Source organism: Ambystoma mexicanum, chromosome 7p (genome assembly GCF_040938575.1).
Source record: "Ambystoma mexicanum isolate Mex_15411 chromosome 7p, UKY_AmexF1_1, whole genome shotgun sequence".
Lineage (NCBI taxonomy): Eukaryota > Metazoa > Chordata > Amphibia > Caudata > Ambystomatidae > Ambystoma > Ambystoma mexicanum.
The window spans coordinates 905,110,363-905,128,866 of NC_090939.1; the positions used below are offsets into that span (position 1 = coordinate 905,110,363).

At 42.3% G+C, this 18,504-nt stretch overlaps 1 protein-coding gene across 4 annotated transcripts in view; it reads right to left on the bottom strand.

Annotated features, from left to right (window-relative positions):
• Window positions 1-18,504, bottom strand: part of ARL13B (ARF like GTPase 13B) — a 1,122,894-nt gene that overhangs the window by 399,898 nt on the left and 704,492 nt on the right. For all 4 annotated transcript variants that reach the window (XM_069637199.1, XM_069637198.1, XM_069637196.1 and 1 more), the window contains one exon: window positions 3,316-3,518. In XM_069637199.1, coding sequence (XP_069493300.1) covers window positions 3,316-3,518 — 203 coding nt within the window. The remainder of the gene's footprint in view (window positions 1-3,315; window positions 3,519-18,504) is intronic.

Genomic DNA, 18,504 nt, shown 5'->3' on the forward strand with positions numbered 1-18,504 from the left:
AGAGGGCGAAGAGGGGTTGGATGACTTCTTTCGCATTGCAGCAGAAACAACAGAGTCCGGATATGGCTGGGATCTCAGACATTCATGGACTGTCTCAGGCAACCTGTACTACTTCTACAGTTGCTCCTTCCTTGGAGGAGCCGAGAACAGGTATTTCATGACCAACATGCCATCCTCCCAAAAGTCATCCAGCAGAGGAATGGACACTACCCTCTTCCTGGAGGACTCCTGCCTCTCAAAAAGGAAACTGTCCTTTTTCTCTTCAGGGACCCGATTAAACAGTTTGGCAGCCTGCATAAGCATCAAATGAAAAGAGCCGATTTCATCCAGTGGAGAATCCCTGGAGAGCAAGTCAACGTCCAGTGGTTAACCATCTCCAGGAATAAGGTTGTTGAAATCATCAGTACCCAGAGTACCCTGGGACGTATCAGTGTCCGGGTTAGTATCTGTGTCTGTGAGTGTAGCAGTATCCACTATGGGAGACAGTGGAATGGGCCACTGGCAAGGAGTGGATGGGGGCCGATCAAGGGATATCAGTTGGGGTCGCGAAGGTAAAGGTGGACTCCTAGAAGGAGCAGGCAGGGATGTTGCTAAAGGCAGACACTGCTGCAGCTCTGAGACAAGTGTGTCTGTAGAGTGGACAGAATGTCCATTGACAAATCCCCGGGTGTAGCGGGCACTAGCACCGGGGACTGAGGCAAAGGGCTGGTTGGCCCAGCTGGTGGAGCAGGATGAGGAGAGTGGTGCGACCACGGAAGGGTCAGTCGAGCCAGTGGAGCAGGCCGTTGAGAGCGTTAAGGCCTTGGAAGTATGGGGTCTGGTTCCTACTGCTCGACTTCTTAGAGTAGAAAACCTCTGGGGGCTTGTCGTCTGAAAGGTTAGATGGATGAATCAATGCAGATGCAGGAGCCGCCAAAGTAAATACCACAGTGAAGTGCTGGCCTTGGTTGGCTTTGGAAGGAAGGGCACAGCTTGAGGTCTCTCACTGTCTCTACTAGCACCCTTGGAAAAGGAGACGATCCGATCACAGGAGCCTGTGGTGACCTCAACGGTGCTGCCGCTGGAACAGACATAGCTGAAGGGGGGTCTCTGAGGCAGAGCAACCCTAGTCATGTGGGCAAGGGCCAGAGTGACGGTAGTCGTCGTCGAGGGGAGCGCCAAGAGAGTCATAGACGTAGTCATCAACAGGATGAAAAGTGTCGAAGACTAGGTCATCGACGAAATGGTTGTTGTTAGAGCCATCAACAAGGACCTCTATGACGGTGACCTGTGCCTTGTAGACAAGTGGCAGGACTTGGGTTTCGCATAGAGAATCCTGGCCATCGACAGTGCAGGTCTGTCGACAGACGAGCCATCGTTCAGCACCTTTTCTCAGACAAAGGGGCTAATGTTGCACTCGTCGTCAACACATTGTCGTAGGTGTCGCAGTTGTCCTCAACGAAGGGGAATTAAGAGCACAATATGATATCATCTTTTTTGGTATCTTCCCCAGGGAAGTGTCCTCAAATAATGCCAAACTCTTAGTAGAGGGGGTACGCTGTATGGATCTGCTGACCCTTGCTGAAGCATAAACTGCGCAAGGAGGCCGAGTCAGAGGCCTTCGCAACTTTTTCAAACCAGGCCATCAACCTCCTATCACAATCTTTACGGGTCTTAGAGGAAAAAAGACTGGCAGATGGGTCAGCCGTCCACATTGTGGTCGGGATGTATGATATGGCATTTATGATACGATATGGCATTCATAACGCGCCTATACACTAGTGTTTCAAGGCAGTAGGCAGTAAATGCATTTCTGGTGCCTATCTTCAACAAAGATGTCCTTCAGGTCGCACTTCGATCAGGCCCTGAAAAGGCTTTTCCTGGAAGCCTCCGTCATGGTGCATAGGGAAGGCCCGTGTATGAGGGCTTACATGGTCTGGAGATCTGACAAACTGTATCCCCACCAGCAACGGGTCCCCGCCACCGGCAGTCATAACGGTGACTAAAGATGAAGAAACGAAGATGATTATCACAAAAGTATAAGAAGAATATCAATATTTCAAGGAGCGAAACACGAGGACTCCCAACAGGAAAGCGTGCTGTAAAAATCTATCTGAAGATGGCCTCCAGGGGTGGAGCTAAGGAGGACGAGCGTCATTGGCTAGGGCAGTATGACCCGAAGTGACAGCAATAGGCTATAGAAGTGACAAGCAGTTTTAGCTTTTAGCTTTAATATTACCAAGGATTCCCAGCCTGACAATGGGGAATGTTCATGAGCATGTGAATCCATAGCAGATCCAATTCTGGAGAAAGGAGGGACCTTTTTCTTACTGGTACGATGATGGAGGGATTACCATTTGGGTTAGGTGGGAATGGCACACAATTTTAACTTGGGAAAAGTCCTAACCCTCGTAGGTTCCAACCCATAAAACTCTGAAGGGGAAAAAACAAGAATAGCCTTAAGATCCAAAACCATCCCTTAGCTGCAAACCTCATGGAAACCTCTATTGGGAGCCCAACGATGGTGGGAAGTATGTGAAAGTCACCTGTCTGTTCATGAGGGTGTGTGTACCCAGATGTGCAGGCCCCATCATACGCTAATGTGGGACTCGGGTTTAGTATGGGAAGGATTCACTGGTCCGCCCCCCCCGTGTCCACAACAAGAGGTGCCTTGGGCATGGAAAAACTACAGTGAGACCTTTTCAAACCTCCACTTGTTGTAGCAGAGTCAGTCGTGGGGGTGTGCTCATAAACTCTCAGGAGAAATTTGGTTTCCTTATGTTCTTCGAGTATACAGGCCCTTCCACAATCTAAAAAATATAACTCTTTTCTGGTCACGTTTAACCCTCATGCATGTGACCCCACTAAAATTTCACAAGAAAGTAAGCTATCTGCTCATAATTATTAAATACTAATAGTTCAATGGGTCACTTTCATAAAAACTGGAGCTGAGATGGCAAAAAAGTGGTTTATTCCTTGGCCTTACTCTGGTCCCTCTTTCTAAATAATACAATACAAGTAAACTTTGCCCTTTTTGATATTATTGTACAGGAAGAATCATTCGTTTAGGCTACAGCCCAAAAGTTAAAAAAGCGTCCACTTAGACCACTGTTTATTTGTAATGATGATACTTCGAATGAGCCGAAGATTTTCAATAGACAAGAATCATTTTTGGCAAAGCCCTTTAGTAAGCATTTACTTAATGTGCAGTGCAAATTTCACAATATTAACAAGGAGCATCATTTTAATACATCATATGGAAAAATCTGATTTTGAAATGATCTTTCTGCTATTTGTGTTATTTTAGCATCTTAACAGACAAATGTAGTGTATTACCTCTCCAACCGTATCATTCTCACTCGCTCTGCCCGCTCCTGCCTTTCCTGCTCCTCTTGGGATTTTTGCTCTGCTGTCTCTCTTTGAATCCGCTCATTCAGGATATCAAAATCTTTCGATATGATTTGTAACAGCCACGTCAGACCTTTCCTTATAGACTTGTCAATTTTCTTCCCACAGCCAATGACTGCTGAGCAAGGCTCCTGAAAATCATTAGATTAGAAAGGGCATGAAAAAAAAACTATCAGCCACGACAAACAACTCATTGACTTCCCTCCCTGCCTTTTCTCCACACCAAAAACGAAATTATGGAAGCCTTATTATTAGCAAGTTCTGTCATTGTTAAAATAATAAAGAATATTTTCTACAAATTCTCTAATGTAGAATTACCTTGCACTGAAAACGAATGTCCTTCGTTTTTGCATTAAACCTGTAAAATACAAAAAACTGTACATGTGTTGATCCTAGAGCATTTACAAAGTTCAATGTAGGTATTTGCACAATACATTTTACAAAGATACCCAAAAAGATGATATGCTAAGATTAGATTTTTCTTCCCCATCTTCCCCATATAGAGTACACAGACTGTAGAGTCAGCCAATGCCCAAAGAAGCAAACCTTTTGGTGAGTAAACAAGCATGAATAAAGTCAACAGTTCTGGCTTTTGTACAGGTAGTGGGTAGGCACTGCATTATATGCCCAAGTGTTCCCAGCATTTGCCAGCTGCTGCAATCTTATGGTTAGGTTGTACCATAACTGTCCAGGCTTTACCATGTGTGTTTTATACAGGTTGCATGCCCTATGAGGAGGGTGGACATGAACCTTAACGGCCCGCCTTCCTGAGCGAAGGCAGCCCCGAGTGAAGCGAGGGCCTCAGCTCGGGCTGTGGGCCGTTAAAGGCTATGTTTGCTGTCCTTGCATGGCATGAAAGCCATTCACACCCAGAGGGTTCATCTGGGGTGTGAATAGCATTCAACATTCTTCATCAGGAGAACTACGCTGCTAGCGCAGCCAACCTCCCGATGAAAAATGAAAAGAAAAAAAATAAGATGGCCGCTGCCATGTGGCCCTTTTCCAAGTCTATGGCGGCGGCCAGAGGGGAGGAGCTCCGGGACCAGAATGCAATGCTCCGGTCCCGCAGGTATGTGGAGAGGGTGAGGCGGCAGCCAGGAGATGCACCCTGTTGCCTCCCTGCATTGATTTAAAAAAAGCGCCACTAGGGGAAGGGCCTCGGGTGGCTGACAGCCAGTGGGGACTGTGTATTCTCGTCCCTTCCCTGGGTGCGAATGAGCAAGTGGGCACGCTGCAACACTAGTGTGCTTCAACTTCTAAAAAGTAACTCAACAAATGATGGAAATACTTGGTAAATGTTTGAACAATTGGGAATATGATTACCTTATGTAAGGCATAGTTCAACATGTGCAGCCATCATTTATTTTGTTTATTTTTTTTCTTATGTGTCAACTTGTATACTAGATACTTCAGAGTGCAGAGGTGTGGTGAGGAGTGTAAGAGGGGAACGGGCTGGGATGGAAGAAAGTTTAAAAAGCAGGCCTTCAAGATGTTCACAGTTCTGAATAAACAATAGAGAAACAATAGAGAAAGTGCAGCATTAAATGCCACAGTAATGCATTTTGTAGCTTATTAATTTGGAGAAAAAAAAGTTTAAAAAAGAAACATGTTCAAAGATGATTAATGTAGACAAGTAACTTATTTAACCAGATGCCTTTCAGTGTGGTACAAACGAAGAACCGTTATTTCAGCAGGGTAAAATAGGCCATATACTAGGGACAATATGGGCAGAAACTGACATGGGTGAAATCTACAGGAAGAGGAGCGTTAGTGCAATAATAAAGCCAGGAATATTAATAGGGGAAGATCCGACAGATATTAAGGGTGCATTTCGTTTTGCAGAACCAGATGTTGGATATAGATATTATAAACAGCGCCACGATTTTCTGGTGATGAGGAGGAAGTAGGGTAAAGGATAAGATGTATGAGGATACACAAGGTGGACATAGAACAAAGAGGTTGCGTGTGCTATTGTGGCGTAAAACTCTGTTCCAAGGGCTGGAACAGGGAGTAACGGCCCGGCAACCCAAGTTACCTGTCCGGATGAAGCGAATAGGTTCAAGCCTGCGTTCCTAGCCACCTGATTGGCTGGCACTCCCTGACAGGGTGCTAATAAAGTGGAGAGTCCATGTTGAGTAGTAGCTAGAGGCAGAAGTCGACAGGTCTGTGGAGACTATTCTGTGGATAGTTAGAAAGACTAATAGCCATGTGATGAGTGAGCGGTTGGCCCTGCATTTGCACATGATGGCACTAATTAGAATGCATTTCCTAATAAAATGCTAATTTTTATATAATTTCTTCCCCACAACTGCGGGCTTCTTTGTAGTTTGTGACATAGGTGCACGTGATAAAGAGGAGTAACTGTGCAATGGTCTGGCTGTTTAACATGAATGTCACAGTGTGTGTAAGCGTCACTGCACAGCGAAGTGTGGATTATAGAACCGCTGAAGAGAGAGGTCTGTGTGTGGGGTTGGAGTCAAACTACTCAGAGGCTAAATGTGGCATATAAGAGTAACGTCACAGCTCATGTCAGTCAGAGGCACTGCACAAAAAAAAAAAAAAGAATGTTACAGCATAAGGATGTTTAAGTTATACAAACACAGCAGTATCTCTCTTTAGATGATGGAATGCACAGAAAAGTGTTCAGGATGATTATTTAAGTTCTGCATAACCCTACATGTCGTTTTGGTGCCACTTGAAAATGCATGGCTACCAATGGACGGTTTCAAGGTGGCAGTCATGCCTCATTTTGACATGCCACAAAGACTGACAAACCGGTAGATGGGTTATTTCATCTGGAGTTTGAAGGCAATCTAACCAGTGGGGTATTCTAATATTGGTAGTGCACAATCCCGCAACCAAAGGCTGCGTGAAAGCGGAGCTTGGGTTCTACTGCCTACAAAATTAGAACTTGGATGAAGGTAGAAGTGACAATCCCAACATAAAAGGCAATGTGGGTCTTCTCCCAACCATACTTTAAGCTGTTGTGATCCGGATGCCAGCCCAGTCAGTTGAAAGAGAACAGTGAATGGCTATGTAAAGAATGGTAAGTACCGTTATACTTAAACGCCCTATGCCCCCAACAGCCAGGAGGTCGGTCCCCTTACCTTATGCAGGTGAAGTCACCACAATAAGTTGCATAAATGTTGAAAACGTATACATTCAGTCACAAAACAGAACTAATAATGTGGAGTTAGTAACCGAATGGGAGAACCGGATCGGGTGTTATCGGCCTGGGCCTGAGTTAAATGCTCCAGTGAAGCCAAAAACGGTAATCGCGGTGTTAGAAAAAACAAAAAAGACACATGGGGAATTTTCATTCATTGAATGAAAAAACTGTCCTAAAATGACCACCATGGATATAGAAGGCGGGGCTCCATACGGAGCCGCTCTTTCATTTCCATGGCGTTCCACAGCAGAAGCGCGGCGGGGCCGCAGAAGGGCCGTCGCTGCAGAAGAAAACACTTAAGTGGGATCGGATGGCGGGAACATAAACAAATTCTGGTTAAAGGAGGGTGGGGGAAAGACGGCACTGTATAAAAGGCACTCCAATCAAGAGGCACAGAGAGCAGAAGGCCAAATGATCTGTGCTGCTGGAAAACCCATGGACGCAACCAGTGAGATTCTATCAAAGAAGAAACCCGGTATGCGAGTGTTTGAACTTTCGTCAAGGATTACATTGTATTCGAGTGGTCGCGTTTTCAAGGTCTCCGATGTGAATCCTTGTTAATTATTGAACGGTTAAGAATACTTTGTAGCGGAGTGGTCGCGTGGATAACAAAGCACATTCTTGAAAGTCTTTGAGTGCTGGGCACTTCATTAAAGGCAACCTACAAAGATAATAAACCACGGGTCGAACTGAATGAAAACTTAAATCAATACAACCTCATGATTATTGAATTTTTGAACCTTAACAAGTACAACCTCATGGTTATTGAATTCGGAATTTAATGAAAACTTAATAAATAAGCAGAACTGTTACATATGGGGATTACAAACATTAATGGCGCTTTAAAACCAAATAAAACCACCATAGGTCTAACTCAGAAGTAAATGAAACTTCAAACCAAGTAAAAACCATGTATGTTGAACCTTCAAGTGAATACAACTTTGAACTTAAGTGACACCAATACCAATACATATTGAACCTTAACTTGAACGGGACTTTACAATTGCAGTGAACCCACTATACGCTGAACTTTAGGGTGAATGGAATTCTGGAGGGGAACCTTAACAGTGAATCAAAGAAGCATATTCGATAAAGTGGAAGAAAATTGACATAATAAAAATATACTTTGAAAACTGAATGAACTACAACTCTGAAATTTGACTATTAGTCTAGATATTTATACAATACAAAGACCAATCATACAAAAGAGGGCACAATTGTGGTGTATAACTTTAAGAAGACTGAAATTATTATGGTGACACTGAAACAGAGTCTTGGGGAAGGGAACCCTGAGGCTTAAACTATTTATCGATTTGAGGACAAAGTCTCAAGACTCCTTTGTGTTTGGAAGTGTGTTATTTGGAACTTGGGCAAGGGAACCCCAGAGTACTGGTCAAAACTATATTATCCTGATTTTAAGGAAGGCCCTTTTGCGACTTTTTGTTGGACTGTTTTATACTTGGGGAAGAAAGCTGAAAGAAAGCTGCAAGCCGGACGGGGCTCAGAACTGTGCGTTGGACACTGTTTTGTTGTTTGTGGACATCGCTACACATTGTACAGATTAGTTGTGAGGGCAAGTATCGGTTTTGGACACAGACAGATTCTTAAATTGAACTCTTTGATTCTGACTTTTCTTTGTTTTATTTCGGTTGGGAAATCCCACCATAGTATAGGGCAAGATAGGCCTTTTCCATCCTAAATTTTAAGTAAATAAAGTTTTTTATTTCTAATTCAGTATCTGTTGTCTGTGTCTTACTCCAAGATGCCTTCACATATCTTAGTCCACATTTACATTTCCCGCTTAGCAGCCAGTATATTCAGACTCTCTTCAGTTAACAATTTCATAAAATTAGTTTCTTTATTAAGAGTTCAGAAAAATAAAATGTTCTTCAGTATCAAAAAACAAGTATTGGTACCATGCCTATCAATGTCACCATCGTTCAATAGGCGGCGGGACAAAGACTGAAATGCAAATGGATATTCCGCCTTTGTGAAAAGTCTAGTGAACAAAAAGCGTTGGGTGCAGACTCTCAAAGTGGGTAAAAAACACAGAACAGGTTATTATGCCATGTTCTTTCTAGAGAGGGGCGCCTGCTATCTTTTTTGTATCATTCAATAGGAATCCATCCTTAACGCCCCCGCCACCTCATATAAACATGACGCTGGGGGCTACTAGCATGTGCATGCAATTTGAGTGCAGGCTACAATGAGTTTTATCTAACTCTGCAGGATTGAGGTAAGAAAAACAACCTTATCAATTTAGAACGCACAGGATATTGGTTCACCCACTAAATATACGAAAATTGTTTTATGATTTTCTAATACAAGAATGAGCTCTCCTCCAACTTCACTTTGTGAATCGGATCACACAGTTCCAGAGCCTTTCCCCTACAACTTGGGTCCTTCCTATCTTCTATATCCCTCTCCACCTGTGGTGCCCCCCAGGGGTCTAACCTCTCACCCTGGCTTTTCAACCAATACCTGGCAACTCTCACCTACTGCATCTCCATTTTCTGCTCAACTTTCCAGTGCTATGCTGATGACGCCCAACTCATTTTCAGGCTTCCTTCAGCCTCCTCCTCTCCTTCCCTCATCTCGGAATGTCTAATCGCCATTCAAAATTGGAGTGCTGCCAATGATCTTTGTCTAAATGCCAACAAGAGCGAGATCCTCCTTATTGGTACACCATCTCCATCCTTTCCTCTCACTCTCTGGGCGGCCTCTCTTCGCCATCCTTCTACCCCCACCTGCGTGGCTAAGAACCTCAGGGTTATCTTTGACTCCACACTTTTCTTCTCCGCACACATCTCTGACAGCTCCAAAAAATCAAACTTTTTATTGCACCTCCTTAGAGGTACTCGGCCTTTTCTCTCCTTCCCTCAAATGCTCACTGTCTCCCAAGCTCTTGTTCTCTCCAGACTGGATTATTTTAACAGCGTCTTTCTAAATCTACCTGCCTCCACTCTGCGCCCTTTACAACTAATCCAGAACAGGACTGCAAGACTTGACCTTGACATCAAGCCCTGCGATAGTATCTCTCCAGCCCTGAAATCCCTTCATTGACTCCCAGTGGATGCAAGGATTACATTCAAAACCCTCTGCATTGTCCCCAAGGCTTTCTGGGGCCTTGGTCCAAAATACCTTCAACTATCCCTCCGTAAATACATCCCCTCTCGAGCCCTTCGCTCCTCCACTTCTAACTCCCTCAGGGTTAGTGGTTTTGCAAAGAAACAAGCTTGGGGTAGATCTCTCTCTTTGGCCGGGGCCTCCCTTTGCAACAGCCTCCTGGCCACCTTGAAACTTGAGGAAAACTATCCTCGGTTCCAGAAGCACCTCAAGACCTTCCTCTTTGCCTCTGCCTTTGCCCCCCTTACCCCCTGTGGATCTGTTTCTTCTCTTGGCATCGTGCACCTGTCCACCCACTGTCATTCTGGCCCAGGTACCTGCTCACCCTGCCACCCTCCTGCACTGCCTCCAGGCCACCCCCTGCACTAGGGTTCTGTATCTGTACCCATACAGTCCCCCTCTCACTTTTTTTCTGCACTCATCAGATACACCCTATCTGACTTTCACCTGCCACTTGCTGGCTGCACTACCATGGTTTATGGCCTTTATTTATTTATTTTAGTATTTATTCTGTTCTCTCCTCTGTTCTGTGCTTTCCCCCTTTTCCCTTTTCCATGCACTTGCGCTTACTTAATGTCACTGGGCCTAGTAAGTTCACTGTTTTCTTATTTTGTTCTCCCGTGTTCCCCTCCCTTTTGCCTGGTTGCTCTCTGAAACACTTGTGTATGAGCGCGATATAAATAAAATATCATTTAATTTCATTTGGTTTTGTAATGTAAAGAGAGAGGAGAGGATTTACTTATATTGGTACCATTTCCCATGGGAATGAATTTAAGCTAGGTAAACTCATCAATTTATTTGGAATAAGATCCCATAAACATAACAAGCAATACACACAGAATAAAACTAACACTGATTAATAAACACACATTTGGTAAAATTAATAAAATAAAATATATTAATATATCATGAATATGATGCAGAGCACTATGAATCAGTAGGCAACACTGTCCAACAGCACAAGTTTAAGAGGCTAGCTTGAGAAAGTTAATTTGCCGGTTCCAAGCTCTAAATAAATATTTCCTTGCAGCATATATTGTGGCTTCATTGTTTGTTGCTTTGCATAATTTATAGGCATCGAGGGTAGTATATGATCTGAAAAGTAAGAACCGTGGCTTTAAATCTACTTTCCTCAAATTCTAGACAAATCAAAAGAAAATGCTATGCTGATTCTCGTAATCTCTTAGAATAAGCACATTTGTCTGAACGCTTAATCTCCCATTTGTTCATGTTATGTGCTAGCGGCAAAAAACCCAAACGTAACTTTATGAACAATGTGCGCATACTTTTGGGTCTCATTACATCAAAAAATTATCAATAACGCGGGAGAGTTTGTTTTCCCAATATGCCAGTAAGAAGGATGCCTGAGATTTTTACTAACATGTCATCCTTGTATTTACTGTCCAGTAAGTGAGTTAGTTCACATTTAGTATTGCTTGTAATTGCCCCCGGATTTGACCACAGGTCTGTTCAACCAACACCCTCCAATAGCTCTTTAACATGAACACATCAGGGTAGAGAGCGGCCTCCCTTTTATGGCAGGACATCTTGAGTGGCTTCTTTGTATTTATGAAGATCTGTGGCACTCCAGAGCCTGAACCAGTAAAACACTTGTCTACTAGCTATAAAATTTGTTAGATAGGGTGGTTTAATTCTTTGTGTAATAAGATAGTTGACGCGCTCTTGGCAGGCACAGAATGGAGTTCAGGAAACCATTTTCCTGTGTAGTTAGTTTAGTTGTATTAATATAGCCCCAGATCTAAGCCCCGTACAGTGAAGCCTGTCTCGCCTGAAGTGTGTACACTTCTAAGATTGGTCGCAGAGCAACATTTCCCTGCTCTTTGGAAAGTTTAGCTATGCCCCTCCGTACCTGCCTAATGTAATTGAGGCTTTATCTAACTGCTGGTCCCATTCCACAGTAGTAGAGAACCTCAGTCCCAGGTAATCATAGCCCTTAGTTTGTTCAATAGGGCCCTCTACCATTGTGATACTTAAGGCAGGCAATTTCTTCCTTTTCCTAGTGAAGACCATGGAATTTTGTATGTTTTTGGTTGATTGTCAACCCCATCTCGTTAGAGAAGCTTTTAAACATTGCAAATTGTTTCTTAAAACAGGACGGGTTAGAGATATTAAAACTGCATAGTTGGCAAAAAGTAGGATGGGATATCTATCTGTGCCTAACATAGGAGCATCCGCAGGTGATGAAAGAAGGCTATTGATGACACCATTTATAACGAGGAAGAAGAGAGTTGGAGAAAGGACACATCATTGACGCACACCTTTCTCCACCCTAAATGTGTCAGTAGAGTCACCATTAAGGCTCCATCTCACTGCAGTGTTATTATCTGTGTATACAAGCAGGAGTGCTTACAAAATAGGTTATGGGATATCTAGCTCACAAAGGGTCTTCCATAGGTAGTCTTGTGAGACACAATCAAAGGCAGTTTGTAAATCGATATACTGGACATAAAGATCCATCCTCCTGAGGGCGACATACTTCTCGATCAACAGAAAAAAACTAAAACTTTGATTGATTGTTTGTAAGATCTTTATTCGACGTAAAGTTAATAGGTACACACACATCATAAATCAACATTATTGCATAAAAAATCATTTAATTTGACAAAATATCCTCTTAGCAAAATCCATAATGAATACAAAATTAAATTAACCATTCGCATATTAAAACTATTACTCCACAATCAATCTAAACCCTTACCAAGGAAAATGATCCGATCAAAATATAAAATATTTTTAAAACAAAACCAATTTGTTACACTAAATTTGAAAACTCCTTGTGACCCCATGCTCGATGCGCATACTTGAAAATGTAGTATACCATGTCCAGGTTTGATGTTAATTTGCAAAGGTGCAAGGCCTCTTGGATCGTTTAAGTGCCATGCAAGATGAACAGCAGTTTGAAGTATCTGATTCTTAAAGGGTTGAGTCTCTCACAGATAAGCATAACATGTAGAGGGGGTTCTACCTCTGCACCACATAAAGGACAGCTGGTGCCGGTATGTCTGTCCCAGCAACAAGTCAAATAACACAATTGTAAAAAGCCGATGAAGAACTTAATGCGAAAGCCTGCTCATAGGTCGGAGAAATTACATCAAGATATATTTCGTACCCAGGGAAGTTTTTGAAGCTCAGACATTACGGGCCATGAGCCAGTGCAGAACACTTGGACACCAAACTGCTACTCTTGTATTAAAAGTTAGCTATTTTATCCATTGTGCTAATTGCACGCTGAAAGCCTGATTGATTAGGTTTTTATCGACAGCCCAAGATATCAGGTGGCCCAGGACCACCCTGCCAAAAATGTTCCCTGTTGAATCCAAGAGCGAAATGGGTCTGAAATTGGATGGAAACTCCCCAGCCTCCCCCCAGACCCCCCGTTTATATTTTGGGATGATTTCTGCGCTAATCCAAGAGCTAGGCACTTCGTTTAGGGTTACAGCAGCAAAAGATAAGACGCCCAGATTTCCGGTTCTTCAATGAACAGGTCCACTGGAAGTCTATAAGGACCTGGGGCCATATTCTTTTTTTTTTATATTCCAGGGCATGCATAACTTCTACCAAGTTACGAGTTTGGGTTTTTAGTGGGTTGGGTGGTCTAATGTATTCCTGTTATCTGAGTGGGGAGTTCTTATTTCCTTGACCAGGTTACTGAAGTGCTTGTGCCATGCTGTTGCTGGTATATTCACTTGTATTAAAGGAATGGTTCGCCCAAAAAATTTTATTTCAAAAATAGATAGGCAATATAAAAAAAAAAACGATTGGCATTTTTTTTTTCGAAGTCCCTATGTAAAATTTTGAGCAATTCAAGCTCAAAAATTGAAAAAGCAAGCACATGGGCGCATCCATTTTGTGAAATGGATGCCCGCCTGTGCTGGCTTTTGCTTTTGTGGCACTAATGAAGGAAAAGCCAGCCAGCTGTAGTAAACAAAAGCTACCACTGGGTGGCTTTTCCTCCATTGGTACCGGGACTCGGAGGATGCGGACCAGAGACTACAGGCACAAAAGCTGCAGCTGCATCTCGGTAAGTGCTATTTTTTTTTTTTTTTTAAATAAGCACTAGCTGGGTTTTTTTTTCTAAGTTTTCTGGGCTGGAGGAGCCCGGAAAACTTAGAAATAAAACTGCAGCTTTAAAAACATTGTATTTATGTTTGCGGTAGCTTTTGAAGCGACCGCAAACATAAATACAACGTTATTGTGTTTGAAAACCCTGCGATGAAAGATGAACTTTCCATGATGCCAGAACATTTAATGGCTTGCTGTTAAAGTAAGCTCTCCCTTCCCAAAACTACCCACCTTGTTGATAAAGAAAACTATAATGATCTAAATGGAAATAAGAGCATTAACATCTTGATTTATGATAAAGATAATTCTCCCTTAAATGAAAACCAATCATTGACCAATTTAAAATCCTTCCCTAAATGTGTATTTAATACACAGAGTGAATTACGTAAAGTTGAATGCTGTATGTGTGATATAAACATTGGGGACTTCAAGTCCTCCAATGCCCTAAATACTGGGACAAGAAAGAGGAGCTCAGAGGACAAAAACTGCAAAGCGCAGAGTAGAGGTTCTAATGACCCACAACTGAGTGGGACCTTTGGCTATATAAAGCCTCCTCATGTGCATGCCATTAGAACAGGAGGGTGGAAGAGTTTCCAGTCGAAGTTGCAGTAGCAGAAGTCGAGGACAGGAGAGGGCAGAACCACTACAGTTGCTAATGCAGATTCTGGTCCTGAGAGTGCAGAGAAACTGAATTGCAGAGGTCGCGCAGTGGGAAGCTGTAACCTGAGAAGCTGTCCCGTGAGAGAAAGAAGCTCTCTTTATGTGGTACCTGATCCCAGTGGTTGGCGAGCACCAGAGAGAAGTAGGAGCAAGATGGGTTCCTTTCCCAAGCGGTGCGGCCCATGGGAATGCAACTGAAGCAGTCCGGTGTTCAGAAGAGCATAGAAGCTACAGCGGCAGCAGCGCTAGCGGATGCATGTGGAAAAGCGGGTGAGTTTGCCTAAGATAGGAAACCCTGAAATGCTCTGTAGTCGAACACTGCTCGCTGAATATTATTTTGAATACCAAACTAATGTAAGAAAGTTACCTGAACAAAATACACAATTGAAAAGATAGCCAGAAAAGAATTGTTACAATTTCCATTGCCTAGACAAAGAGGGGGTAAGAGTGAAAGTGTTTAAGGACTTTCAATCCCTAAGTAAAAAGGGGCAATTTCAAAGGGAAGCAATAACAGCCACTGCCAAAGTAAAAAGGGGGCAATACTTTGGAAAACCAAAAGCCTGCATTGGTAAGAGAACCAGATAACAATACTGCAGGGAATTTCGAACTATAATTCCCAGTGTAAGGAGGAGGCAGTATTTAATCCTTACACCGAAAAGCATTGCCTAAGCCAAAGAAAGGCATATATGGCAGAGAGACATTATCAGCAGTTGTTTGATATGGAGTTAATACATAAAGAGTTGCAGGAGAGAAACCATCCTTGTTAAGAAGTATCAAGGAAGAAAAGAAAATAACCTGCATTGCCTGTGGCAAATAAATCAGTAGGACAAACAGTAGTAATGTCTATTGTATCCTTACAGAAGGAACTGTGAATGCTAATGTTGTTTAAAGTCAAGGACTTTTAGAGTGTTGAGGAAAACCTTACCATAAAGTACTGGCAGTAGTGTTTGGAGTTTTTAGTCCTTGTAGAGGAGTACCCCGGGACAGGGATTAGTGGTATTCCCGATAGGTTAGTGGACCAGGAACAAGATATTAAAGTACTGCAGTGTGGTTAAAGCACACAAAGGAAAGAAAGTGCAAAGACAACTGTGGTGTTTGATGAATTGTGGTAAATACGACTTGGATATAAATGTTGTTGTCAAATCAGAAGAATTGTAAAAGTGTTTTGTTGTCTAACAGGAAAGCCATTCTAACAAATCATGATTATAAATTAAGAAGTGACAGTCCAATATTGCAACCTGAAGATAACAACGTTTTTGTTTTGTTTTGTGAGAACTTTGTTGAATGCCAAGTGAAAAACCTTTGGAGTACGAAGAACTTTGTGAATGTAACTTGGCTAACTAAGAGGAACTTTATTTTTTGGATCTTTTGTTGAAAATCTTGCTTTGAACTTGGGGAAGGGAATACAACCCAAGACACAAAGATATATTGGTATCAAGTTCGTGTTGATTATAATTGTTGTTTTTGCTAAACCGGAAAGGCCATATTTAACATGTATGAGTTTAATGTATGTATACGTGTGAGGGACAGATTCCTTTCATTAGAGTGTTTTCCTTCAGTTACCTTTCGAGGAGCCTTAACTTCTGTATGATGTTCTGCTTGGACTACAGTTTCATCTAAAACACCAAGCCAATCAAATCTATTAGACACTGGGACAGTCACGTAACATGCTTGACTGGGGGCGGAAACTCCCTTTCACCTCCCCATTGACTTTTTAAATATCACGGGTCACAAATTATCAAGCAATTCTCTATTAAAGCTAGGAAGCCTGGCCACCGATTCACAGCCTAAAGTGTTTGACTTTACCTGTGAATACTGTCGGATTCTGTATTGTTTATCTATCATTTCCACAATGATGCACTGCTTCCTGTTTTACACAGCACAGAGAAGCATTATTGCTATTGTTTAAATGTAATCTCTCACAGGTTGAGTGAAGTGAAACCAGGATATAACTTGCACTAGCAAACTACAAGAACCTATTCTCGGTCTAGTAATAGTTTAACAGCCCCCACGCTCTGTGCACAGAAAAATGCTGTTTGCTAAAGAAGTCAAATCTGATTTGGCTGTCAATATAGTGGGAAAGTACTGCTGCATTTCAAACACAAATATCAAGTTATTCTATTTGGAATGAGCTCCCCTAGTTAAAACCACCTCCCCAGAGCCTCCCACGCTAGCGACTTAGCAGGGCAATGATCCCAGGAGACCTGTCTAATTACATTCGGGGGGAATTTGTACACACTTTGGAATAATTCTTTAATTTTCTGAGTCAGAATAGACCTTCATGATTTTTCTGGAAACTACCAGTCAGCTTCTCCATCCTCCCGGAAAGCAGGGATGCTCCAAGTAATAGTTTCACAATGGATAGGTTCAGTTGTCATCCACTTGGAATAGGTGGTATTCCTTCTATCCAGCTTTTGATTTGAGAGAGAGCTCTCTCTATTACATATGTGTTTGTTTTTATCATGGGTGATATTCACATGCTTTGGCATGATTATGCCACACTTTTTCATTGGTCAAATCTTTCCATCTGTTTGCTCCACTCACCCCCAATCTTTATAGGTTGATCATACTTTTAACTATTTCTCTTTATATTTATTGTGATTTAGTTATTACAATGTGTCTCATTAGTAGAAATACATTTAAATTCATAGCCATACAATTCATGTTATACAAAATGAAATCTTCACTACAGTATGTAAAATAAGAAATTGAAGAATAGTAAAGATGTCAATGTAGTCTTGTGATGGTTTCCATTACTGAACATAGAATCATATCTAAATTACATATGTGGCCACAGCCTTAGATGTGAGGACAAGTCCTGTCTTATAGCACCTGTATTTGTGACTATAACATGTACAGTGGCATATTCTGTTTGGTGTCTGTTGCCAGCAAGCAGTGTCTGCAGAAGTAATCACTTCCGATGTCTATTAGTCTGTGTACATGTGATCCAAATATTTGATGAAAAGCTCACCAATGCTCCTACAAGCTGTTAGCACATGTTGTGCGGATTCCAATACATGTTTCTGGGAACACATCCTGCAACCCCTCTCATTTTGCTACTTCCCCATGCTGGGGCCCAAGATCTCCATGACAGGTAGCTTATTATGGTCACAAGATCTCTTGGACAGCTAGTTGTTTAAGGTGACAAAGTAGTATCGATCTTCTCATTGCATGAAAAGGGCATTTGCTGAGATACTGTTGTGGTGTCAAGAAGGTAGTGTGGATAGCAACATATTCTCAATAGGTTTTAAGTGAGGCTAAATGTACATGGTTTAGACCCCAGCCCCACACCTTGCTCTTTTTTTCCATAAATTCCTTGATGATACTATGTTTGTCCTTATCCCAGTCCGGGCACCACTCAATAGTCTCAAATGGGTTTTGTACCTGTAATCTGAAGGCTTTTAAGGCACCCTGGTCCTGGCTGTTCACCATTTCACAAATACAAGTCAACATGGGGCAGAGAGGCTTCATTTTAGCTTTTATATATAGTCTGCCTCTTTTTAAGTGTGTCAGGCCAGTTAACTATGTAATTCCTCTTTCTGGGCAAATAGCCTGAATTGGTACACAATTATGTAGCCCCAGAATGCGTCTCCATATGGCTCCTTCCAGTCTATTTAAACAATCTGTTTTGATATTGCATAATGTCTCTAGCCCATATGTTACTGCCAGTACTATATACTTTTTATATACAGTACGTTTCCCGGTCAGGCTATAACCAGCCATGGTACCCGATAATTTGTTGGTGCATATTGTAAGAGCATGGGCTCCAGTACTTTTATCTTGTTTCATTAAATCCACGTCTAGAGTCACACCCAGGTATCTATGTTCGGTAACCCGTTCAATACATACACCATTAATGTGACAACTTCTTGTAGTTGCCTTAGCACCACCCACTTGCATATACTTGGTTTTACCTTGGTTCAGTCATAGACTGTTGACCAAAGAAAATTCATACATTGCCTGTGCTATGCGATTTAATTCCACTGTTGTGTGGTCCAGGAGCACCATGTTATCGACATATGACATCCAATTTACGTAGTTAATCCCAATATTGGGGAAAATTCCCTTAGATTTCTGTA